The sequence below is a fragment of the Prosopis cineraria genome, unplaced genomic scaffold (assembly GCF_029017545.1).
Source record: "Prosopis cineraria cultivar Desert tree isolate PC_DT_omini unplaced genomic scaffold, ASM2901754v1 PC11, whole genome shotgun sequence".
In the NCBI taxonomy this organism is placed as follows: domain Eukaryota; kingdom Viridiplantae; phylum Streptophyta; class Magnoliopsida; order Fabales; family Fabaceae; genus Prosopis; species Prosopis cineraria.
The window spans coordinates 30872704-30899650 of record NW_026555342.1 but is presented as its reverse complement, the minus strand read 5'-3'; the positions used below and the strand labels follow the sequence as shown (position 1 = coordinate 30899650).

At 28.5% G+C, this 26947-nt stretch overlaps 1 protein-coding gene and 1 long non-coding RNA gene across 5 annotated transcripts; one reads left to right on the top strand and one right to left on the bottom strand.

Annotated features, from left to right (window-relative positions):
- Nucleotides 1–3350: 3350 nt before the first annotated feature.
- LOC129286459 (receptor-like protein 53) lies at nucleotides 3351–4019 on the bottom strand. Its single transcript, XM_054922419.1, has 2 exons — nucleotides 3500–4019; nucleotides 3351–3427 (listed from the first exon to the last, which is right to left on the bottom strand). The coding sequence occupies exons 1-2, from the start codon at nucleotides 4017–4019 to the stop codon at nucleotides 3351–3353; spliced, it is 597 nt and encodes a 198-aa protein (XP_054778394.1).
- Nucleotides 4020–14764: 10745 nt separating this feature from the next.
- LOC129286730 (uncharacterized) lies at nucleotides 14765–25973 on the top strand. 4 transcript variants are annotated; one of them, XR_008587505.1, is made up of 4 exons: nucleotides 14765–15086; nucleotides 15178–15234; nucleotides 22299–22733; nucleotides 25406–25973. It is a non-coding gene; the product is annotated as an uncharacterized LOC129286730 (long non-coding RNA). The 4 variants fall into 4 exon arrangements; XR_008587506.1 differs by lacking the exons at nucleotides 22299–22733; nucleotides 25406–25973 and adding an exon at nucleotides 17347–17746; XR_008587508.1 differs by lacking the exons at nucleotides 22299–22733; nucleotides 25406–25973 and adding an exon at nucleotides 16850–17023.
- Nucleotides 25974–26947: the final 974 nt, after the last annotated feature.

Sequence of the window (26947 nt, the reverse complement as noted above, 5' to 3'; positions counted from 1 at the left end):
ATTTTGTTATTCTTAATTTCAGACTATGTAGGTTTTGAAAATTATTAAAAATGAATTTGTTTTTAGGAAAAGAAGAGTTGTTTACTGCACAAGGTATGGTTGAACTAGATTTCTTTTTATTTTTAAAATTTCGATTCAATTCCTATATTATAATTTTAAATTTATTTTGTAAATTTATTTATATATTTTTTGTCTATTTAATTCCTCTACTATAAGTTTTAATAATAAAATTAATTAATTAAATAATACATACAATTCTCAGGAGAAAATGAAATAAATGTTCAATGATATAAGGACTTGAAATGTAAGGCAAATACTAATGGACAGGAAGATGTGATGATTGGGCTTGGGATATGTGGGCTTGCATTGAAGTACTCTAGTTAGAAGATTTACTTTTAAAAAATTTAAGTTTTTTATACAATAATTAATATTGATATAAGATTAGAAGTAATTTTTTATAAGATGAGATTGGAAGTAATGGATAAATAGTAAAGTGTCGATCTTGTTATGGTATATCTGGAATTATATTTATTAAATTTTTTATTATTTCACATGAAGTCACATCAAGCAATATACGTAGATAATACTATCACCATTTTTATTTTCTTTTCATATGTATATGTGATTTTTTGTTTGTTAAAAAATAAATATTTTTATGGAATAAAAAATAAATATTTTTATAGCTATACAAGTGACAGAGTACATGCATATTTAAAGTGCAGTTGACAACATGAAATGTGAGAGTGAAATTAAAAACAAAAACAAGAAAAGCTTGTTTTAGTATATTGGTAAAGGCCTGGATATTAGGAAAAAAAAATTTAAAACTCATCCATGTATGTAGACATATCATGAATATAATTAAAGTTATTGGTAAAAAAAACCAAGAAAAGTTGCATACAAAAAGAAAATGCAGGGAAAATGAAAAATAAAAGACAAGAGAAAAGCATTAAAATCTAGGTGGTCCTTTTTTCTATTATCCCTATCAAATTATATCATTATAGTGAAAACGAATAATGTGGATTTTACAAATCATCAACATTAAACATTCCTAAAATCTTTGTCACCTGTAAGTAATAAAATCCTTTAAACTATAATCCTTTTAAAGATGTATAGTTACTTTTTGCATTTGGAAAAGTTTCCACGAATACAACTGATTTAAAATTTTTATTTCGCCATTGTATGTGAGTGTGCGTCGTCAAAATATGTGTGTGTAAACAAAATAATTTCATTTCAAATTTATTTCTATACAAAAGATTAGGAAAAAAACAGACATAATTTACTTCAACAGCCCAACTACGTGCATATACGGATAGGGACATATATGTAATAGCACCCAAATATAATTCTTTATATCATATATGCCATTTTATCCATAATTGCTTTGGGATTAAATAATTAATCTAATATTCTAATGTAAAGCTAATTGACATTTTATTTATAATCACTTTGGGAAAAACACAGACATGCACACACAAATGTTCATACTTGTAAATGAGTTGCTGCTCAAATATAATTTTTTTCAAAAATGTGCATTTTCTTATTGATTTTGGAATGCTTCCCTCTAAATAATTATCATCAACAACCAACAATTCCTGCAAAGTGAGATGATGACACATTTTTTTTTTTGGGAAAATTGCCATTTAAATGATTCCCTTTAAGGTTAACCTCTCTTAAAGGAGGCATGTTCCAAAGAAATGAAGGAATTTCTTAAAAAAATGAAAAATATTTAACTTATTTAATTTGATGGTTTAGACAAACTAGCTTATATTTCAGGAATGAAAATATCTTCAGCTTAAACTGTTGGAAGCAATATAGAATAAGCATAAGGAAGAATTTTCTAAAGTATGCATTTTTTTATGCATGTTTACAGTATTAATACTTTCTCGATCTAGTGTTGCATGTGTTTTACATAAAGATAAGAGGGGTAGTTATATGCATTTTTACTGACACAAGATTCAAAAACAAAATTTATACTGAATGATCATATTCGTCCTTAGAAAATAAAGCTCATAATGTTAAGAAATATAATTATTTTCAGAAATTGAATTTATTACTAACTAATTAAGTCCCATATAGGGTATCAACATACATAGGCGAATGAAGATTATTTTTCTAGTTAATAAAAGTATAACTTACATCTCCTAAAGACACATATTTAAAGTAGGTCATGGATGTGAGATCCTTTGTAGATATTAATATGTAAATATATGTGAAATTACTTTTGGAGTTATAAAGCATATCCTAAATCTTAAGTTCTCAATTATTAAGACTTAACTCACATAAATATTTTTTTCTAACTGATATAAAGTATAAAAAAGTTGTAGTGGGTTTCATTGCTATCATTGTTATCATGTCTTATGTGTCTTGGGTGTATCCTTGAAGTCATTGGCTTACTTCCTTTGAAGTGTCTCAATCCAAATGTCATATTCTTTAGAATTTAAACAAATACCTTTTTTTATAGAATGATATAACACAAATCAACACAAAAATTTCAATATTAGAACTGAGTTATTCAATAATATTATTACTTTTTTTGAGTGAATTCAGTAGTATCATTAATGAAAAAGTGAGTGCCATGTTATCTCGCCTTACTTTTTAAATAGTTAACTTCAATTATGAAAATCAAGGCCACATATTGTTGGCAGTTTGTGTAATTATAATGGATTTAGTAATTATCATTAAGGAAAAACAACGTTCGCATCTAACATTGGTTTAAGAACCAAAGAAAGAGATGAAAATCAAGAGAAAAGAAGCTTACACTTTCCTCCAAGTCCAAATCATGTTATTAATGTGATAATTTATACATTTCACGTACGAACTAAGTATAAATTCTTTATATCTAACGTTTGAATTTTACTATTTTTCTTTTTAGCAAATAATATACATAACAAAAATTAATATTTGACTATAAACTTTTTTAAAGATATAATAGTTAATAATAAATATAATCCAACTTAAAATTGAATGTTCGAGGTCCTCGTAAGCTTTACTCATTTAGAAAAAAAAAAACCCTTCAAAATGTTTTCAATGATAGAATAGACTATTATTCCCATGCTAGCTATTATTTGAATGTACTGTAGTAAAGAAACAAATACCTATTGCTTCAGTTTCATGTAGATATGTGATTTATTGAAAACAAATTGATAGACATATTTTTAAAAAAATGAAAAATGATTAAAAAATGCATAAAGATACCAAAAGAAAAGAATTTAAAATAGTCGAGACAAACCTATCCACATGATCCTTAAGGGAATATATCATGCTAAACAAATTGACTAGCTTAGAGTGAAATTAAATTAAACATAGGCATGAAAAATAATTCAAAACATACCTAACAAAGTTTTATAAGATCAATGTAATAACTCAAGTGAAGATAAGTTGGAAATTGTTCGAGGAATGATTCCTAAAAGCTTGTTTCTCAAAAGTTGTAAAACATTCAAGTGGTGAAGTCTTCCTACCTCGACAAGAATGCTTCCTTCAATTAAATTAGAATTCCAATCTAATGTCTTCAACCTTGATAGATTGAATAGAGATAGTGGAATAAATCCTTCAAAATTGTTATTTCGAATATTTAAGTGCTCCAGCATAGATAAATCTCCTATCCTTGTTGGAACTTGTCCTTGAAAGTCATTGTGGCTCAAGTTCAATAGTTTCAATCTATGCAATTGAACTAACTCTCTTGATATTTTACCATAAAAATTGTTGCTACTAAGGTCAAGTTCAACTAGAAATGAGAGATTTCCCAATTGTGGATATATGGTGCCTTTAAGATCCATGCCACCAAGATTTAAGGAATGGACCCTTCCATGGCGATTACTGCAGGTGACACCAACCCAATTGCATGGAGAAGAAGAGATAGACCAAGTAGATAAGTAATCATATGGATCTGAAGTGATAAAAGATTTAAGGCCAAGAAGGGCAGATTTATTAGTAGTGATGTTTGTATCAATCAAAGCTAAGGAGGATTTGAAGCAATGGAATGAGAAGATAAGGAAAACAAAGGAAGGAAGTTTTCCCATGTTTAACATTTCAGACTTGTCAACATTGCGAGTTGTGTATGTAGGAAAACACACATCATTTTATACTTCTCCAATCCCATAAAGTGGTTTGTTATCACTTCAAAAACAACCCAAAACATACGTTAGTGATAAGAAGAAGTTGTGTCCCTTTATGATGAATATAATTGCACTTACTACAAGTTTGGTAGGCCATATGTAGAGGGCACCTCAAAAGAACGTTAATACTGGGAAGACTTATGAGAAGGCATATCTATCATCGATTTGTAGGTATGTGGTATCGGTAAATGCCATGCTTGACTTGTGAGTAATAGGCATCAAAGTCACTCTCCATTTCCATGCAAAAGGCCAACTATATTCATGAATTAATCCCCAATTCAATTATGATACCCGAATCACCTTTTAATTGGTGATGACTATAAATAATTTACTAAAAAACTAATAAAGATCTTTGCAAGTTTGTCATCATTCCATCACTGAATTTCAATATAATGCAGACCTTAAACTATCAAACTTTTGAAATTATAAATAATGATTATAAAAAATAAATATTTTAAAGGATAAAAGCAAAACTAAAAACACTCATGCACCCTCAGGAACATGTGAAGTGGTTGGTAACGAAATAGAAATATGATGGTTAACATGTCTTGTTGAATAACGAAATGAGTATTCTTTGTTTTCTTATTTCTATTCCTATAAAAAGTATTCCATCCAACCAAAACGGAATAATTAATTCAATGAGTTAAGAGAGGTTATTAAGTTTTTATTTTCTTATTTTCTATTTCTATTCAGCAAACATCAGGCATGTTTTCCCAAAGTATATAACTATATTTTATTATGACTTATAATTATTTTTCATTTTCTGGTGATAAAAAATGCAAAAATTATTTCTGTGGTCGATATATAAATAACATCTTTGATTTCAAGAGTTGTGGCCTTGTAGGCTTTTGGTTGTAAGGTTAATTAACAACAAAACAAACAGGAAACACAAATGAAATTGGCCAAAAAGCTTTAATTTTTACTACGTCAAATTTTTACTATATGTAACAAAACAGATTTGAATTTTACTAGAACTTCGAAAGGAATATCTTTGTCGCCTTATTTCTATTCCCAGAGAAAGTATTATTTAAAGATTTTAGAAATTATCTTGTGAAATTATTGAGATATCTATCTCATATTCAACAAATGTCTAGGAGTAAATAAAGAATATAACAAACATTTTATTATTGGGGTGGTCTGTGTTCATTTTTCTGAAGATAAAGAAATTGCTAAAATTATTTGAGATTTAATAATCATTAATTTATATTTGAAAGTATAGTACATCACGTGTTTGACTTGTCATTTGAATAAGGACAAAAATAGCTATCAAAAATTAAAAGTGGTCCTCTAAAAAGAAGTTGATGGGATGAAAGAGATAGAAAATTATGTGCTGTATAATTTTTTCCATTAGTGAGAAGAACCTTTGTCCCTTTATTGTGTGGTATAATTCAACATGGCGGAAATTCAAAAGGATGACAGGTACAAATAAGATATAATGAAGCCTTACACAATCATACTCATTGCAGTCCTTTTGGTGGAAAAAATATTCATTCCAGTCACTCCCTTTCAATTCATGATTTCTTTGCTTGTTTATACAATTAGAAGAGTCATTAATTATATTAATGTCAAGAATATGATTTTCTTTTTTGGAGGGGGCAGATTGGGTTCTGGTGACACATACGAGTGCATGGATATTCAATAATATTTCAGCTTTTGGTACAAAGTCTAGTAATTCCTAGAAAAACTCTTATAAGCAAAAAAACCACCTAAACTATCATTGAAACAAAGAAAAGTTTGGTTTAAAAAAAATCCTCGGATGGAAATTTTGAGTAACATTGGCCATCAAAATAACATGAAGATTAAAACACTAGTGGCAAAAATTATTTTTTGCGACAGTTAAAAAGCCATTTGCACGACACAAGAGGCATTGTAATGGAGACAAGTGTAGTAGAAAGAGGAGACTTTTCACGATAGTTAATCAGTGAACTGTTCATGAAAGGGTCTGAGTTACAAAAACAGTTATGATAATAACTGTCGCGAAAAGTCCTCACTTACAATGACAGTTCTCCTATGAACTGTTGTTGCACTAGATAGTTTAAAAAAGCAGTTATGGTAGATAACTATCACCACAATTGCTTTTTTTTTTTTATTATCTTCTATAATTCATCCCTCATTTCAAATAAACCAAACCCAGTAGTACATTTAGGCTAGAAAAAACATGTAATACAAAAAATAAAACATGTATTATATGCAAAGGATACAACGTATATATAAATTAACGGTTCAAAGGATTGAATACAATCAGCTAAACTAACAATTCAATCCTTCAGTATTCATCTACTTTAAACATATGCATAGGAAAAAGCAAAGAAAAAAGGAAGTCAAGTTACACCTATTATTTGCAAGCACAGGCTCTTTGAATCACACTTGTGTTTGCCCAGTGAGAATATCTGGATGGGAAACTTGATCCGCTAGAAGAACTATGACAAAAAAACACATAAGCTTATTATAAGAAGATTTAAAAACATGCTAGAATAATGGGTACTTTAAAAAATTTTGCAGACATTTTTAAATTAGAGTAGGAATATACATACCTTCACTTAAGCGATACTTCCTTCTGGTAATCTAATCAACCTCGTACTTGAATCATATACTATATCAGTGCCACAGCTGAATCAACAAGTTATTTTCATTTTTTTAAAAACTTAAGCTCTAAAGTTAATTATAGTATCATATGGAGTGACAATGTTTAGCCAATTAAGCAGCCACTATTTCATATATACTTAATATTAATATTGTATTATATTAGCCCTTTGACATTTGTTCTACCAAAGTTTGCTTGTTTATTTCACATGTCAGTAGTCTCCATACCTTACTATATGTTTTCAAGAATATTCCTCTCAATATACAGCTATAATTATCAATATTGAAACATAAATTCAGCATATAATAATAAATACACAGCCCCGTATGTCAACCATTTCAGAATTAAAAACACTCCCACTACTCCATTGAAGCAAATGCAGAGATGAAGTTCATGATGGTATATATGTAAAAAAAAATTTATGAAAATGAAAAAATCTAATCCCAATACCTCAATATTGACCTCAGGGCATTTGGGTTCTATGCATCTTTGACATTGGGAAAATTTTTATACATGTTTTTAGTGATAATTGTTCTATAATCTAGATATAGTTTGGAATGAACAATAATGATAATGGTTTTTTTATGTGCGTGTATTAAACGTGAATTATACACGCACGGCCTGTTGAACTTACTTGCATAGTTGTCATTGTCATCATTCACTCCATTGCCATCTAGTCAACTTAAGAAACTTGAAACCTGATAAAATTGGTGCACCAAGTTTGGGGATTGATGCATTCCCAACCACTTAATCACTCCATTCCTACATATATAGACACAGAGACACACACAAAATAAATAACTAAATGAAATTGGCAAGGTCATCCTAATATAAGTTATTATTACATATTTTGACCTACACGTGCACCAATTAAACTAGTGAAAACACGACTTTTAATAAACTCAAATAATATAATCAACAATAAAAAAATCATATATGTAAATATCAGAATCATAGAGAATTTATACATGGTCCTATAATTCATCATATGAACAGCATAACTATGGGCTTCCAGGACTTTGTGTGCTTCTATGTTAGACCAAGTGAAGAAAAAGAACATTTTAAGAAAAGAGAGTTATGATACTAAGAATCAATTTCAGAGCTTTTCACTATCATTCATTATTTCTTTATTTTCTTGCAGCCTCCTTTATCTTATATTTTTGTTGAGTTCATCCAAATTAATGATAGCAGAAATGAATCAATTGATTAACCAACAATTCATCATACTCTGCTGGGGGACAAATTATTATCTATATGTCAGTATCAATCATATCGCATTACTCTAGTATCGCCAGGAGGAATGAGAGCGAGGGAAGAACAGAGGAGGAACATTTGGAAATTTAATAATAAAAATATAATCAGCCTATAGAATCTCTTTTGAATCTGCCATATCATACATATTTTACAGTGGAGGTCAAAAAACATGATGGTTTAAAGGGAATAAACTTTACTGGGTTAAGCTATCCTCACCAAGCCACATATTTTCAGCCTTCATTGCATACATACATAATGGGCATTGTTAGTCCTTACTTTTCATAGCAGAACTCATTGGCAAAGTTTTAGCAGCAAAACTATCAATAATATATGAGAACCAAACTAAAACAAATCAAAAGCGATGAACCAGTATATCTCACACCCCATCATTATGCAAATTTGACAAGAACCAAAGCAAAAGTATGGAGTTAAAGAATCGAAGCAGCACCCAAGTTCAAAAACGCAAAAAAAAAAAAAAAGGAGAAGAGGACTAGTGCCGAATTTGACAAAAAAATCCATAGTACAAGGAAAGCAAATTAACAGAAAATAGAAACGAAATTGTGAGAAGAAATAAACGAAATCAAGTACAAATTAATAGAAAATCCAGCAACTTGAATATTAATAGGAGAAATCTACCTTTTCAACATGCTTTTTTTTTTTTTTACCAGAAACCTTTTCTCCATGCTTCAGTTTCGTATTTTTCATGCAAATACATTAATGTGAAGCGTGAAGAAGAGAAGACGAAGGCAAACAAAAAATGAAACAAAGCACGATCTTTAGCTCCTGGAATGGCAATCAAAAACAAGAGGACGATGCTATTGTTGCATAGCTGGAGGAGCAGCAATGGAGCACGATCTTCAATACTAATGCGAGCTTGGGAAGAGGCGACGAGCGACAACACACAAGCTTGCAACAATTGATATTTGCCAACTCAATCAAATGAAACCCTAACCTTTGAAGGGAACAAGGAAGTTTGGCTTGGGATAAAAATGGCCAGCCTCGAGAGAGGAATTGTTGTGATACGAGGAGGAAGAACGGCCGGATTTAATAGGGTTTTAAGAAAACAAAACAAAACTAACAAGTGGCTCTCTATGGAGATGAGATGATTCTAATAAGTAACATCACAACAGGCCCAATTGGGACCTGTCGTTATAAATATTATGGGCATTATGTCGACAAATTTTCAATGATCTGTCGTAATAATTAATTATAAAAAATAGAAAATTTAAAATTGTTTTATAATATCAATTCATTAGAAAAGATTATATAAATTATTTATTATTTAACATAAATTTTAATACATGTAATATAAAATCTTGATTAGAATAAATATTTTAAATGTTTTGGATATAAAATAAGAAATAATATTAAAATTGAAAAAGAATTCTAAATTTATTAATGTTAATTACAAAATAATATTTTGTCAAAAATAATAAATACAAATATATTATTGCGACAGTTATAAATTATAACTGTGGCAATAATGACTCTCTTCTTTCATATATTTATATATTTTCCATTAAATCTATTATCACCACAGTTATTTTTATAACTGTCACGAAAACTGTATCATTGAAATTGTATTTTGTACTAGTGAAAATAGTGAAATTCCTTTTCCCCTTTTAACAAAAAGGACTCATCCATTCACCTTGAATGTGTGGGCATGTAGTGTTCTTGACTATTCAAAGATTAAATTTATCTCCTAAAAGAAGTTGATGCCAAGAAAGAAAAAGAAAATTACGTTAATCATAAGAAACTTTATCCCTAAAAGGGGTCCATTATCACATCAATGACCATATTTTCTTTATCACTATATTTTATAGGCCATAGAATAGCCCCAAATAGTACATTACATATGAGAAGAAGCTTTGTCGCTTTTGAAATATAAATTCACATTAGGACCACATTTTCATTTTCATTGCGTTATTTCATTTATGTCAGTTTTGTAGGCCATAGAGAATATCCCCAAAGGAATGCCGGTGAGAAGAAGCTTGTTTGAATACGTTGTGTACCTGCACAAATATATATCACCCATTGCAAGTCACATACAATTCATTTCATAAGAAATTATTTATAAGTATCTCCTCTTGTAAAACTGCTTCTATTTTATTTGGCTCAAAGAAAATACCACTTAATTGATGTTAAAAATACATCTAAATAATATAACTTATATATATATATATATATATTGATTATGTATATTGGTAGAGCCTTGAAAAAAGAAAGGTATATTCAACAAAGATATAAGTGAAGTAAAGCATTTCATAATTAACATGAAAAGAATCAAAAGAATACGTTATGTGTAATTGTTGCTAAAAGTAGAAGAGTTGCATAATATTAATGCTATATAAGACATTCACTATGTGATCAATCTATTATTTAAACATTTATTACTATAATGAAAAGAAGTTAAGAATTTGCACTTTTACAGTATTGTTGGGACCCTTCAAAAATACTAATGGAAGGATTTTCAAAGTATGTATTCTTGTGTGCAGCAGAAAAGTATACCAATTTGTGTGAAAAATGCATGAATTGGGACTTTGTTTTTAATGTTAGAACCATGTTATTTATAAATAAATATTTTAATTTATCAAGGATCACAACCTCTTCATTGCTCATCCAAAATATTTGCTTGCTCAATGAGATGAAGTAAAAATGTAAAATTGGGTATCAAACTTTAAGGACTTGATTGATGACAATTAAATTTTAAGAACTAAATCGATTATTAAGACAAACTTAGGGATTAAAATTTTATTGTATAAAAATAAAACAAGTTAATAGCACAAGGCTCATTACAGTAATTTTCTCAAATTTAATTGACTATATGAGTGGACTTTTGTCACGACTCTCAACTGTTAATATTTTCTTTTATTTTAACCAAAAATAAAATAAAATAAAACAAAAAAACCTCATCCATTCACTTGTGTGGTAATCTGACAAAATTGCCTAAAGAAAATGCCATTGAAGATTCTTTACTTTCTAAATCATTGAAAGCATAGGCACGTGACAGTGCTTGACATGTGAGTTGAAGAAGAACGAAAATAACTGTCAAAGACTAATAATGAAGCCTTATAGGCTTATACACAATCATATTCATCTCAGTCATTCCCTTCCAAAATATATGAATAACGCAAAATTCAATTCATAATTTCTTGGCTGGTTTATAATTGGCAGATTTATTAATGATTAGGCATTAATTATCATTCAAGATAATATGCCAACGATATGATTGGGGAGGCTTTGTTCTGATGACATGCTCCCCAAGCTCATCCCCTTTTCCTAATTTCTAACGATTATATTAGGATTAAGATGATATAGATTTGATTTCTTATATAAAATTTCAATTTAATTTGTTTTTACTGTATTTTTAATCATCCATACTATATTTTAGCAATTTAAATTTTATTATTTTGGATTTTTATAATTTTATATTTTAATAATAATTTTATAGGAGATCAAATCCGAACCATCCAACTCTTGATCTAATGGTTTAAAAAGGAAAAGAAGGGAAGATGATGGAAAAGGAAGTGGAGAGAACCTTTATTCAACAAGATTTATTATTTTAGTTAATCAGGCTTTTGGTGAAGTCTAGTGATTCCTAGAAAATCTCTATAAACAATAAATAAATAAATAAATAACCGCCTGATCACCTATCATTGAAACAAACGAAATATTGCTTAAAAAAAAATCTTAGAATGGAGATTTTGAGTCAAAATAACATAAAGATTGCAAATTTGTTAAAAATGACTTCCTTCAAAAGCTTGCATAGAATGTCGATGGTCTGAAGAAGAGATGCTCGACATGTTTTAATGGTTACACTACAAATTCATAATTTGTAAATAATAATGCACTTCGCTCAAAATTTTATTACATAAACTAATATATTTAAATTGTAGGAAGCAATCATGAGACTAAAAGCTATAAACTTTGTTTGCTGTCAATGATTTACTTTGGGATTGACAGTTGATACCGAATTTAACTTGGGCAATGTTATTTTTCGAATATTAGCCTGAAACATTTGAGTAGTACAACTCGTAATTTTATTTGGCCATTTTTTTTAAGCAAAACAAACCTTTAGTTGGGCAGGGTTACTTCCCAAGTTTCATAAGAAGTTAGGCTTTATATACATTTGATTGGTTTTATGGGAAAAGAATTACATTTATCTAATATAAAAATTGAAATGGTATATCCTTCAATTACACCTATATTATCATTCTGGGAAACAATAAAAGCCAAGGTAAAGCCTAAATGTCGTGATTAATGAAAATTAAGCATACCATAATTAATCATATGATTAAAATAAATAATGCTTCTCCAATTTCCATCCTTGTTTCTGCTTCGCTTTCTAGGTAGTGGTACATGAAAGAGAAGCAATCATGAATGCTTATTTACGAAAAGAGACAAATAGGGACCCTACCTTATTGGAGAAGGTTTTGATTTTTGATGTGAACGTCCTTCTACCTGCTTCTACTTTTTCATGCTCAAGTGAAAAATAAGAAATTAAAAACAGAGCAGTTCATGCTGCTTGTTCAGTGTTCACACCCAAAAATGGCAAACAAGTGAATAAATGTGCCCCCAAAATTCAAAATAGCCACTAAAGATTTCCGGAAACAGAAAGCCCCTCGTTACTACTCTAAAGATTTACAGACTTGAATATAATTACTCTTTGAGTTATTGCGGGCGTGGTTACAGGCAGCTGTATGTAACCTTACTCTAGTTTTTTACTAAAGGAATATCTTCATATTGCATATTCTTAATTCTTAAATTCCCTCTTTTCTTTTTTTAAGCTTCTCAGCTATTACCCGGGTCAATTTTTTTTAGCATTATATTGTTTTATTCTCAATATTACCGTAATTCATTTGAATTAAACTTTAACTAGACACACTTTTTGCGTGTTGCGCAGAATTTGATGTGAAAAACACTTTTCATTGATTATGAATAATGCAACTTATATATATATATATATATATATTATACTCAATAAATATCGATATTGATTTTGTGGACTTACGTATTTGATTTAGGATGTATTTGAATTTCAGTTAAGTATAATTAATTATAAAAAATTAATTAATATGATTGATTTGGAATATAATTGATTATGTTAAGTATATAATTGATTTGTAAAATTAATTTTAATAGAATTGAAAGGTGGAATTGAAAAGTAGAATTTGAAAATAAGGTAAAGCCATAGTTTTGTAAAAATATATCCAAACAATCATGTTACATATTAAAATCAATTATAAATCCAAACCATGTTTTTTAAAAAATATCCAAACATCCATTATACATGCCAAAATTAATTATAAACTCAAAATCATGATTTTCTTAAAAATATTCTAACACCTCCATACATGTCAAAATTAATTATGAACTCAAAACCAAGGTTATATACTACCTACTTTTTAATTCAATTTTTCTATTATACATTTTTAAAATTTATCCAAAACTTATATAAATTATTTTACAAATCATATTTTTTTCGTTCATAATTGATTGAGAAGAGGTATTTGGATATTAAAAAAATATAATTTTAAATTCATAATTAATTTTAATATGTAACATAGGTATTTGGGTAATTTTTACTAAAACATGGTTTCCATATAATTAATTAATTTTAAATGCAAATCCAAACATACAATTGGAATTTTACAGAACCTCACCTCTATCAGGTGATGGATGATGAGAGTAATTTAATAGAATATATATTATTTAATGTAATCTTGTTTTAATTATGAATGCATTTCTTTACTCAAAAAACATAACCATACTTTCTAAAAGTAAAAAGTTGAGTTATATTAGTATAAAAATGTAAGCAGTTTCAATTTGTACGATCCATTTTTCATATAAAAAGCGAAATTTCGACTTCTGACCAAACACGCGCATGCCTTCTTTTTCATTCCTGACTTTTTTTTTTGGGGTGAAATTTTACTCCCAACTTTAATAACTTTGGAGCCCATCCATACTTCCAATGTTTTTTTGTTTGGCAGCATCCACACTTTAAACGAAGAGATTTTCGTTTTTCTATCTTTGGTATTTCGTAGGGACTGGACATAAGAAAATAATGAGGTCCTGAAGTTGGCATGTGACTGCTAAGGAACCATTTTGTAATCAGTTCTGGGTCTTCTTTTTACTGTTCTTGGCCAGACTTGCATATTAAAAACAAAAAAAAAGTATTGGTTCACATGACGATGTCTATCTTACATGAAGATGTCATGATAGAAAAAAATGGAGTACAGTACGTTGGGAATTACATCCTATGTTTAAAATTATGAAGTATTTTAACTCTTTTCATATTTAAGAATATAGGCATTTTGTTATCTTATAAGAGTGATTAATGAAAATTTTAAATTTTTTAATAAATATTTAAAATTAAGAAGATTTTGTATTCATTTATGATTAAGTTATCATTATGATGAACTTTGTTTTACTCAAATCTTCAATAATTTTTCAGGCCAAAAAAATATCTTCAATGAATTTACTTAACCTATAATGAGTCTATTAATATTATCTCTCTCAAGTCCTGTTAAGGAAGGATTCCTTTTCACCCTTCTAGTTCCATGTTACTACAAAAACGGACAATAACTCTCTACCGTGTATGTACGAGAGTGTTTCAATATATTAATAAAAATAAAAAACAAACAGAAGCAACAAATAAACAAACAAACAAAACTTTTTCTACACGTGGACCAGCCCTTTAAATTAATACTGTGGAAAATGAAAGACCTGTAAATTAATTATTCCTATGATTATTTTGTTATTTTATTTAAATAAGCCAAAGACCCTCCCCACCTATCTGTTTCGACCGCCACAATCCTCACAATCCCTCCCTTCAAAATCTCAGATCTACCTTCCCCTCGTAAAAATCTCAGATCTCCCTCTCTCTTCCTCATCTCATAGCTCGTGAAGAGCGACAACCACCGCCGTCGTCTTCATCTGTCAACGCACCACCGTCAGTCTTCGAAGTCACGGCTTGTCGCCGCCGCCGCTTCAGCTTCCACGAGATCTGGTTTTGCAGGGTGAGTCCGACGCCGATTCGGCAGCCTGACCCTCCGTCGCCGTCCGACCTAAGCCTACCTTCCGTCACCGTCGCAGCTTGCCGCATATTCCGTCGCCCTTGTTGCTCCATCAGGGTATCACTAGCTTCTTTGATTTTTATACTCTTTGAGCAGTTTCAACTTTTTTAATTCCCATCTTTGAGCTGCTTATGTTTTGTAATTCTAGATGCTTCCTTCGATTTTCAAGCACATACCAGTTGGAATCTTCTCCAGACCAAAAAAGGTTCATATTTCATATCACTATTTCTCTTTTTCCAGAATTTTTTTTTCCTGTTTTTTGGTTAATAGTGCTCTGTTTTGGATATATGTATTTTATGTATTTTTGTTTCTGTCCTAATAATCTCTGCCGTTGTTCTTCGTTTTTCCTTTTGATCCAATCCGTTTAAATTTTTGGCTTGTAAACCCTTTTGTTTTTATTTTCTTAGTTTTTTTTATATTTCTTGTGATTTGGGTTTTGAAAATATTTCACTATTTTAATTTTAGGGAGAATTACATTAAAATTTTACATAATAAAATTAATTACTATAAGGTTCATTGACAACTAAATTAAACTATATTGATAACACAATCAGTTGTCAATACAATGTAATTTAATTTAGTTGTCAATAAATTTTATAGTAATTAATTTTTTTGTATGAGACCTAATTGTAATTCTCTTCTAATTTTATTGTTTAAAACTCCTGAGCAACCCTAAACTCTTTTTTGATTCTCTTGGTCTTAGAAACCCCGTCCCCAGCCGATTGCAGATGCAGCAGTCAAGAGAGTCCGTAGATTTTTTGTTGGGAAGAATTAAGAATGAAAATGAAAGAAAAGTAGTTGATTTTTTCCAACGCACTTATAACAAATGCTGCATGTGATATGAATTGTATTATTGAACTTGTTGGAATTTAATTACACCGCATATGTAAATAGAGGTTTTTTCCTTTGCACATGGACAATGTACATTTTTATAAATTAAATATCAAGGTATCTTCAAAACAGAAAATATTTTTAACATATATGTTTCAAAAAATATTTTTTAAAAAATTGCAATTTAAAAATTTTAATTATGCAGTGTTCAAAGTATATCTAAAATGTCAATTTATAAGAATTATTAAAAAAAATTTAGTTTAATTTAGATAATTTATATTAAATATTAGCTGCCCAAAATGCTAATCAAGCAAATTGGGTAAATTTTTTAATTGAAATTCGTATTATTAAGATTAAATTTATATTATCTAGATTGATTGAACAAATTTATTGAATTATATAAAATTTTTTAATAATTTTATAATAAAATAAAAACTAAAACTTTTAAACTTGGACTCCAGATTTAATCAAGCAGTCCATACAGTGCTTTGTTTTGGATACACATATATATACATATGATTTGCTTTTGTCCTAATAATCTGCGCCGTTGTTCTTCGTTTGTCCTTTCAATCCAATTCGCTTAAATCTTTGGGTTGTAAACACTTTTGTTTTATTTTCTTATTTTTTTTTATATTTCTTGTGATTTGAGTTTTAAAAATATTTCACAATTTTAATTTTATTGTCCTATCTCCATGGTGTTCTGTAGTAGCTTCATCTTTATTGTGTTCTCTAGTAGCTTCGTTCATCTTCATCATGCTCTTTCTCCCTCTAATATCATTCTTCCAAGCTCAATATGGTTTGTCCCAAAAATACAACCATATGTATATGCTGGTATAACAGTTATTTTGTTTCAAGGATCATACGTTGTGAAAAGCAGTTGAGATATTTGACTTCCGTCTGAGATTGTATGGTGTCGGTTTGAAATTGTACCCACCCTATTTATGCATGTATATGTTGGGTTGTATTAAAAGTACTCTCCTATGTGTCAGGGAATTGGGATGATATTCTCTCCTAATTTAATCCCAGATGCAATGGATGTGGTGTTTGAGGAACTTGTGTCTCCCAAATGTATAACTTGCGAGGATTGTGGTAGTGAGATTTCCCTTACACATGGGCAGTGCAGAATTTTTGTAAAACTGACTATTTAGATGTACACTTTAAAAATATACATTTTCAAAAATATTTTTTAAATAAAACTTACAATTAAAAAATTTTAAATATGCACTGTCTAGAGTATATTTAGAATGACAATTTATAATAATGACAAAAAAAATTAATATTAAATTTAGACTATCCACATTAAATTTGATATGCCCAGATTGCTAGTCAAGTAGATTGATTAAATTATTTTAATAAAATTCATATTATAAGGATTAAATTTGTGTCGTCAAGATTGGTTGAATGAATTTATTGATTTTTTTTTTTACAATTTTTATAAATTTTATGATAAAATAAAAATTAAAACCTTCAAATCTGGATTGTCCAGATTTAATCGAGATGATCCAGATCGACCCTCATCTCAGCAAAGGTGCGGAGGATTGTTGAGTCTCAAATATTCTCACTTAAACTATCTCATTCTCCTTGTCGACCAAAAACCAACCCTCACCCTCTTCATATTTTCATCGGGTTTTGTAGTAGATTCAATCTTCTTCATAGTGCTCTTTCGAATATAAAGTTCTATTTAATGTAATAAGCTGTGTTATTTTTTTTATTGAATTTAGTATTTAATTCTTTTAATTAATAATCATAGTAAATAAATATATTAACATAATAATGATGTTCAATTGTCACAAAATATTATGTAGATGAGATTGAATTATATTAGAGTAAAAACCATTCATATAATAAATTTTAATAGCTTGATTATTAAAAAAATATTTTTTTTGTAGAAGAACATCTTAACCATAACCTCTTAACTTTTACATAAATAATTTTATTGTAGATGTTAAGCATACAACATTCAATATATCATGATTTTTTTATTTCAATGCTTGACAAAGTTTTGTTAATAATAATTTCCATAATTTCTTCATCAAATATAAAACAAAAGTAAAATAAAATAACATCAATGCTTTAACAGATTATGTAACATTGTCTTGTTGAAAATAAGGCTTTTAATTTAATGCAAATGCTGTCTCTTACGCAACAACCTCTTATACTAGCAAGCTTTGAAGGTAGTAATCTTTCAAAGCAAGAGGTGCCATGCCATGTATACTTTATTTGGAGGATCCTAAGAGATGTGTTGTTTGCATATGAGAAGGTATGTCACATTGCAACAACAATCTGCCATCAAAAGATACAAGATAACCAGGTGAAGGTAGTGGTTGAAGATGTTATTGATAGGAATGCCTTAGTATCGTTCCTCATGATGAAATTAATACAATTGGAGAAGTCCAACATTGTCTTATTCTTTGGGTGAGAAGTTTAATCCAACAGGTTCCTATTAAGGTATGAAAAGTCTTATAGTTTTCTATATTTCTCAATTAACATGGTATATATTTTTAATTATTTATTATAATTTATTAGGATATTATACAATTAAATGAATCTTTATGTTCAAATCTCCTATAGGCCAATATTCTAATTATCCAACCAAGAAAAGAAGAAGCCTTAAAACGATTAAATTATGTGACAATCAATATGGAAGAGCTGTCTAAATGGGATTTGAGTCCAGAAATTGTGGGGCAAGACTTTAAATTAAGAATAAGCAAGAAGGATATTTTGGATCTTATTGCTTTTGAATGATCGGATTTATCAATAATTTAATTTTTTCTAGTGTAAGTGTTTAATTTTTTTAATTCAATGCTTATGGTTTTTATTTTGTTACTAACATATTTGTTTTTATCAAAAGCACCTACATAACTTATGAAAAACCTACAACAACAATTAATATAATGGGTTCTTGAGCTCATATTTTATTTAGCACAATATGTACACAATGAATGAAAGAACATCTAATATTAGAATGATGATTATACAAGAAGACAAGTCATGCTAGTCCACACCTTTTATTGAAGGGTATTTAATTTTTAATTCACTTATCATTTTATGAAAAATTACTTAATGATGTGATATTAATATAACTCATATATTGTGAAAATCATTGGATGCTTCATGTTATCTACCTACAAGAAAAGACTATATATTGGTTTTGTTCTTTATGAAAGAAAGTTCATAGAGATATAAAAGAAGTAATTTAATTATAAGTTTTACTTTTTTTGATATTTTTGTTTTGAGATATATAAGCACATATTATTTTTTTTCTCACAAATATTTGATAACTAGAACCTTGAAAATGTATTTTAAGTTAGGAGGGGGTAAGAAAGGCAAAAAAGATTTTGAACTAGGTTTGAATGAGTTTAATAGTAAGTATTTCAAATTTATTCACTCATCAAAATAATTATATTATTCATTATATGAATTTGATCATTCTCATTTTGTGAATATTCAGTGTCTAAGACAATCTGAAAGCAAAGAGTATGGCTACTATGTAATGATATACATGTTAGATATCATCACAAGTGGTATTGTGAAATCATTTCATGAGGTAATAATATTTTATCAATCATGTTTTAGTTAAAGATGTAGAATTTTACTTGAATTATTTTCTTAAATATACTTTTTTAATTTATAACAGTTCAATACTTTGGATAAATATTCTAAACAAGAGCAAAGATATGTTCAAAATGTTTGGTCATAAGCTTTGTTAGAATTTGCTAAATTTATGTAGGTATATAGCTTTTTGTGTAAATTCTATACTGGTAGAATTGAATACTATAAAATTATAAGTTTTTAAGTGTGAATTATGAAATCTATACCCTTTTTTACAACCCTGTAATTTTATAGTATCCAATTCTACCAATATAAAGTTCACACATAAAAGGCTATATATCTATACAAATCCAACAAATTCTAATAAAATTTGTGACCAAATATTACAAACATGTCTTAGCTCTTATTTAGAATATTTCTCTGAAGTATTAAAGTGATATAAATTAAAAAAGAAAAGTATATACGAGAAAATAATTCAAGTAAAATTATACATCTTTAACAAAATCACAATTGATAAATTATTATTACCTTATAAATGATTTCACAATACCACTTGTAATTATTTCTAACATGTATATCATTATATACTAGCCACACTCTTTGCTTCTGAGTTGTCTTGAACTGAATATTCACAAAATGAGAACAATTAAATTGATATAATCAATAATATAATTATTTTAATGAGTGAATAAATTTAAAATATTTACTATTAAATGCACCCAAACATAGTCAAAAAATTTTTTGCCTTTCTTTTTCCCTTCCTAACTTAAAATACATCTTCAAAGCTCTATTTATCAAATATTTGTGAGAAAAAAATAACATATGCTTATAATATCATAAAATAAAGATATTCAAAAGTAAAACTTACGATTCAGTTACTTCTGTGGTATCTCTACGAACTTCCTTTCTTAAAGAACAAGATCAATATATAGTCTTTTCTTATAGGTAAATGACAAGAAGCATCTAATAATTTTTACAATATATGAGTTTATATTAATATCACATCATTAAGTAAAATTTTTATAAAATGATAGGTGAATTAGAAATTAAATACCCTTCAATAAAAGGTGCAAACCAACATGATTTGTCTTCTTGTATAATCCTCGTTTCAATATAAGATATTCTCTCATTTATTGTGCACATATTGGGTTAAATAAAATATAGGCTAAAGAACCCATAATGTTGATTGCTGTTGTAGGTTTTACAAAAGTTGTGCAGGTACCTTTGATTAAAACAAATATATTACTAACAAAATAAAAATATTAAGTATTAAAATAAAAAAACATTTATACCATAAAAAATTGAATTATTGATAAGTTCAATTATTCAAAAGCAATGAGATCCAAAACATCCTTATTGCTTATTCTTATTTTAAAATCATTACTCAAATCTCATTCATATAGCTCTTCCATGTCGATTGTCACATAACTTAATCATTTCAAGGCTTCTTCTTTTAGTTGGATAATTGGACTATTGGCTTATGGGGGATTTGAACCTATAGATTCCATTGATTGCATAATATCCTAATAAATTATAATAAGCAATTATTAATATATATCATGTTAATTAAGAAATATAGAAAACTATAAGACTTTTCATACCTCACTAGTACCCTGTTGGACTAGACTTCTCACCTAAATAATGAGACAATGTTGAATTTCTTCAATTGTATTGATTTCATCATGGGGAATGGCACCAAGGCATTACTATCAACAACATCTTCAAGTACTACGTTCACCTGGTTATCTTGTATCTTTTGATGGTGGATTGTTGTTGCATTGTGATATACTTTCCCATATGCAACTATACATCTCTTAGGATCCTCCAAATAAATTATACATGACATCCCTTGCTTTGAATGATTACTACCTTCAAAGCTTGCCGGTATAAGAGGTTGTTGTGAAAGAGATTACATCTACATTAAATTAAAAGTCTTCATCATTGATTGCATTTCCATCATCTTCTCTTAGAAAGATTGTTGTAATTGCATCACTTCTAACTTACTTTCATTTTTACAATTATTCATATCTTCTTCTATAATGATCTGCACTTGTTCTTTTGGAATATCTTTGGATCCTTAGCGAGACGATGATGGTGATCTAAAATATGCTCTAAAACCAATGCCTCTCTACACCTCCCTAACATAGCATGGGTGCTCTTCCTTCCCTAAAACAAATTAGGTGATTATTTATTTTCACAACACTTAATTGCAACCCATTTAAACACTGACACAAAAATAATAGAACAACCCATTATTATTAGGAACATCGTTTTTTGCAAATGCTAAAAATTGGTTCACCTTACTTTCATATTCATCACTTGTTCAAAGAGAATTTATCCAACTATAGTCTATAATTACCTAATTTCAATATCAATACAATAGTCAATACATCTTTTTGTCACTTAAGGTTAAAGAAAAACTGGCAGCATAATAGTTTATACGTAATAGTTTATAAAGACAGGTTCTTTAGAAATTAACCTGCTATTTGACCATATTTGTGCCTAATTATATGTCACATGAAATTTCTAATGGCTACAAGCTTCTCTACCAGCACTCTACCAATATGTAAAAAATAAATTAATTATCCATTCAAAATAATTTTAAAAAAATAAATGGGCTGCAAATCATTTATTTTTAAAATTTAAATAATTTGTTTGCCACCACAGGGTCCACTACAAGTGTTTTCTTTTTCTTAATTTAAGAGCTTGGTGGTTCTAATGTCAAATAAGGTTAAACTTTTCTACTATGCAAGTCCAGAGGGTCCACCATAGGGTCCACCACGCCAGGAATTTAAAAGTGGCAGAGTATGGGTGTGCATACAAACATGTCTATATATGAGCTAAATGTTCATACTCTTTTTGTTTTTCAATGTGCTAAATGAGAAGGAATGGGGACTTACTATTTGAAGAGAAGCTGTAAATGAGCTCAAGTGAACCACGAGCTAGACGAGAAGGAGAAGTGAATTGTGAGCTATTGGCCCGAGCGAAGTGAGCTGTGAACGGTGTGAGAAAGATAGAACGGTTCGAGAACAAGCGCTCTGGGAGAAAGACAGCAAGTGGAGAGGAAGAGAACACTGTGAGCCAGTAAGAGAGAATGCCTAGAAGTGATGAGCTGTGAGCCAGTGAGAGAGAGAAGCAATAAAAGACTAAAGGGTAAGAGAATCTGTGAGGGAGAACGCTGAAAGACTAAAGAGGAAGAGAACTCGATAAGGGAGAATGCTGAAAAGAGAACTAGAATGCTGAAATGACAAGCTGAGGGGACATATGGCGTCTGGCATCGAAAGAGACCAGACTCCATAATTGTTCATACATATTTATGAAGTATGTTGTCTCTCTTGACCAAACTCCACAGTGTCCTCTGTTAGTTTTGTTTTTTTAAATATTGTCACAAGTCACAACAAGCTAGCACAATAGTCAATAACAATAGAGAAAAGGCTACAGAAGAGAGAGGGAATCACACAACATAATACATATTAATTTAAAATACAATTTTAAATGAATATAGTTATCTAAATTATAAAAAAATTATTTCGTCAAAAAAATTTAATCCATATTTGATTAAGTTTAATAAAAAATTTGTTAATAATATTTTATTGTTTATTGAATAATTTTTATAGAAAATATTGAATTTTTACATCTTTTAACATTATTTCTGATTTTTTTTAAAAAAAATCAAAATGGCGTCTACCACTCAGAAGGACCAGATTCCATATTTCAAGAATTATTATTATGAAGTCTGGTTCATAAGCGGACCAGACACCATAATTGTATGATTATATAGATTTTATTTTAATTACAATTAATCTTAAAATAAATATACAATAATTTTAAGAAAAATATATGTTAAAAATATTATATTTTTATTAAAATAATTATATTTCATAAAAAATAATTTATAATTTATTTAAGGAATATTTTAAAAAGTATGTGAATATAAATCACTTAAAGCTTTAAAAAAAATATTTTCTTGAATTATGGAGTGTGGTCTGTACACGGACTTGAATACATAATTTAATATAACTGTAATTTATTAAACTTATATTACAATAGTTATAAATTTATTTGAATTATCTGTTAATTATTTAAAAATTTTTAAGTAATATATTTTATTTTAAAAAGTATTTTATATAAATTGGATTTTGGAAAATTATATTTTCATATGTTTAATATAAAAAAATTTATTTATGGAGTCATTGGAATATTACTTAATATAATCTTAAAATTATTTTGAAATATTAACATATATTTTAATCTCAATTAATATTAAAATAAATATAAAAATATTTTAAGAATAATATATTTCAAAAATATTATACTTTTCTTCAAATAATTATATTTTATAAAAATAGTTTATAATTTATTTAAAGAATATTTTAAAAATTATTTAAATATATATTTCATTTAAAATTTGAAAAAAATATTTTGAGTAATATATTTTATTTTAAAATGTATTTTATATAAATTAGGGTTTTGAAAATTATCGTTTATGGAATCTTCGGACTATACTTTATAATGAAATTAAAACTTTAGTTTAGTAACATAATCAAAATTTATTTATAATAAAACATAAAAAATTATGGTAATAATTTTTATTTTCTTATAATTTATTGATAATAAAAAAATTTAAAATTTTTGTTATATTTTAACGAAAAGATTATTTATTAAAATTTATTTTATATATGTTTTTCAAATAAAAAAATGAAAACTAATATGCGGGAGAGCTGATTATATTTTCGAGGAAGTAGAGAGTTTTGGAGAATAATTAAAGTAGCTTGTATTGGAGGGAAAAGTGAGATTTGAAAGTACATGCATTATGGCTTCCGATACATTTCGAGCAAGAAGCCATAATATATGAATAATAAAAAAAAAAGGTACATGCATTATGGCTAGCTTCTGGTTTATTTTACACTAGTAGCCATAGTTCATGGCTACAAAAAAAAAAAAAAAACATGCAACTATAGCTTCTGATCTATTTTACACTAGAAGCCATAGTTGACGGCTAAAAAAAATGCATTATGGCTTATGGTGCATTTTACACTAGAAGCCATAATAACTAACTTTTCTATCATATTTACATAAGAGCCATTAAATCTATTATTATTACTGTTCTTTACACAGAGGAAGCCATAATTATGTAGTTAAAATACTATTTTGCACTAGTGATAGGAAAAATGATACATCTGTGATGTCTACTCCAAAGCTGCTGAATACGACTATTAGACATTTAAAATTCATCAAGAGGTAGAAATATAAAGTGTGTGTATGTCAATTAAATAACTAAATAATTTAATCTTAAAATTAATTCTCTCGTCGCAAAGGAAAAAGAAGAAGAGATTTTGTGAGGGAAAGAAGTTAGAAAAAAGTCTTGAAGTCTTGAAACTATTTGAAGATGATAAAGCTAAGTAATATTCATGCAATATGAATCACTTGTTCAATGTTTGATATGCAAGATATCTAGAAGTTTGGTGAGGTACCTAAACTCACAAAAAATAGTGCTATTTATTTGTAAAAAAAAAAAAACAATTGCTAGTATATACCCGATCTCCATCTCAAAGTTGTTCGAGATGACTAGCAGGCATTTAAAGCTGAACAAGATTGTCTTCACATAATTTTAATGATACATATGAGAGGACATTCTTGCTAACTTTAGTTTTTTCTGATTTCACCTATTCCCAAACCAAGAATATATTTTTTTGTCACAGAAGATGAATAAATCACAATGCAAAAGCTCTGTCACAAACAATTTTAGTCATTTAAATTAAGATATAATTGCTTTTAGGATAAATGTAATCAAAAATTGAAGACATACAAAACTGAATAACTTGAAGATAAGAATATGGAGTCTTACCAAAGATTTAAATGAAATGAATGTGTGTGTGTGTGTGTAATTTTTTATTTATTTTGGTGTGTTGAGAAAATAAAAAATATTTAAATGGTGGGAAGGAATAAGGGCAAAGAGAAAATAGTGAATTACCAATTCTTGGATCGTTCAGAGAAGGAAGACTGTCGAACTTTCTGAAGTCACTACCACCAGGCTGAGGGAGACTCGTCATGTTGGCCTTGAAAGGATTTTTAGCAGCTGATGTTGCATAACAACACTCTGTACAAAATGAGAAATAGAGGGAAAAAGAAACAAGAAATGAAGGAAGGAGGGAATAAGAAGAAATAAAAATTGAAAGGGTGACAGCGATCAAGAAAATGGGAGATTGATCAGCACCTCCAGACTGATCATGAGACGAGAAGTGGGAGTGTGAACGCATGCATCGTCAAAGGAAGTGGGAGTGAAGGTAGGAGAAGTGAGCTCCCCACACACACACATTAACACCCACTCGCTGGAACTGAAGAAAAACAATAATAAACTGGAAATAAGGGGACGAACCAGAGCACGACGACGAGTACGAGTGACTAAGAGCACAAGCAGGACTGGGAAGTTAGAGAACGATAGCGATCTAGAAGACGGAGCAGAAATTGGAACTCGAAGAAGCTGAAGATGGAAGGAGAAGTAGTAGATCTAGTTTGAAGATTGAAGGAGAAGACAGTGAAGCTGAAGATAAGAGGAGAAGGAGAGTTGGCCGGAGATTAAGATTCCAGTGAGAGTGTGATGGAGAGAAAGCGAGGAGAGTGAGAGGATATATAGAGGGACATGTGAAGTGGGTTGGAGAAGCTACCTGTGGTTGAAACATAAGATGGGAGAAGAGAGCACATTAAATGATAATTAGTCTTGATATTCCGATCAATGGCTGCTATGCATTTTTATTTTGTCGTCACAATTTTCTTTTTTTACGATAGATAAGTTCACAAAATAAAGGAAAAAAGAAAAAAATAAAAGAAATAATTTAGTAATTATTTCTGACATATTAAAAAAGTTGATATAACCAAATGGATACTAACACCTTAAGCTTTTGGGCTTATTAAAATTAGGCCGAATACTTAAATTGTAATAATTATTTCATTTTTGGAGATCTGATTTCACTTTTTATCATGAAAAACTAAAAAATTTTAAGTAATATAATACTGCAACACGCATCTTTTTACCCCTATTAAGGTGAGACTAAACATTGGATGGATAAAAATGAAAGTATATGAATTTACTTGACTTATGATGAGTCTTTTAATATTATCTCTCTCAAGTCTTGTTAAACATCAAATTATATAAGGATTCCTTTTGGTCCTCCCACTTCCATCGTACTGCAAAACAGACAAGAACTTTGTGCCATGCATGTACTAGAATATTCTAACATATTAATATAAACCCAAAAAAAAAAAAAAACAAACGGAAGCAACAAATAAATAAACAATTTAAGGTCTATTTTTTTAAAAAAAAATTGGTTTTTATTTTTAAAATAGTAAAATTTATAAACTTATTTGGGTAATTGTTTTCAATTTAATTTTTTCTAAAATTTTAATTTTTTTAAAAAATAAACAATTTCATGTTGTTTTCACTTTATTTTTCTTATTTTCAAAATACACCACATTTGATTGATTATATGAAATTATAATTACCTTAACTAGTTTCTATCATAAGTCACCACGTA

Excerpts from the sequence above, each read along its gene's own strand:
- LOC129286459 (XM_054922419.1), bottom strand. The coding sequence starts at position 4,019 with ATGGGAAAACTTCCTTCCTTTGTTTTCCTTATCTTCTCATTCCATTGC. Across the intron at positions 3,428-3,499 it reads ATCAAGGTTGAAGACATTAG|AACTTTTGAGAAACAAGCTT; the intron begins ATTGGAATTCTA and ends TGAATGTTTTAC.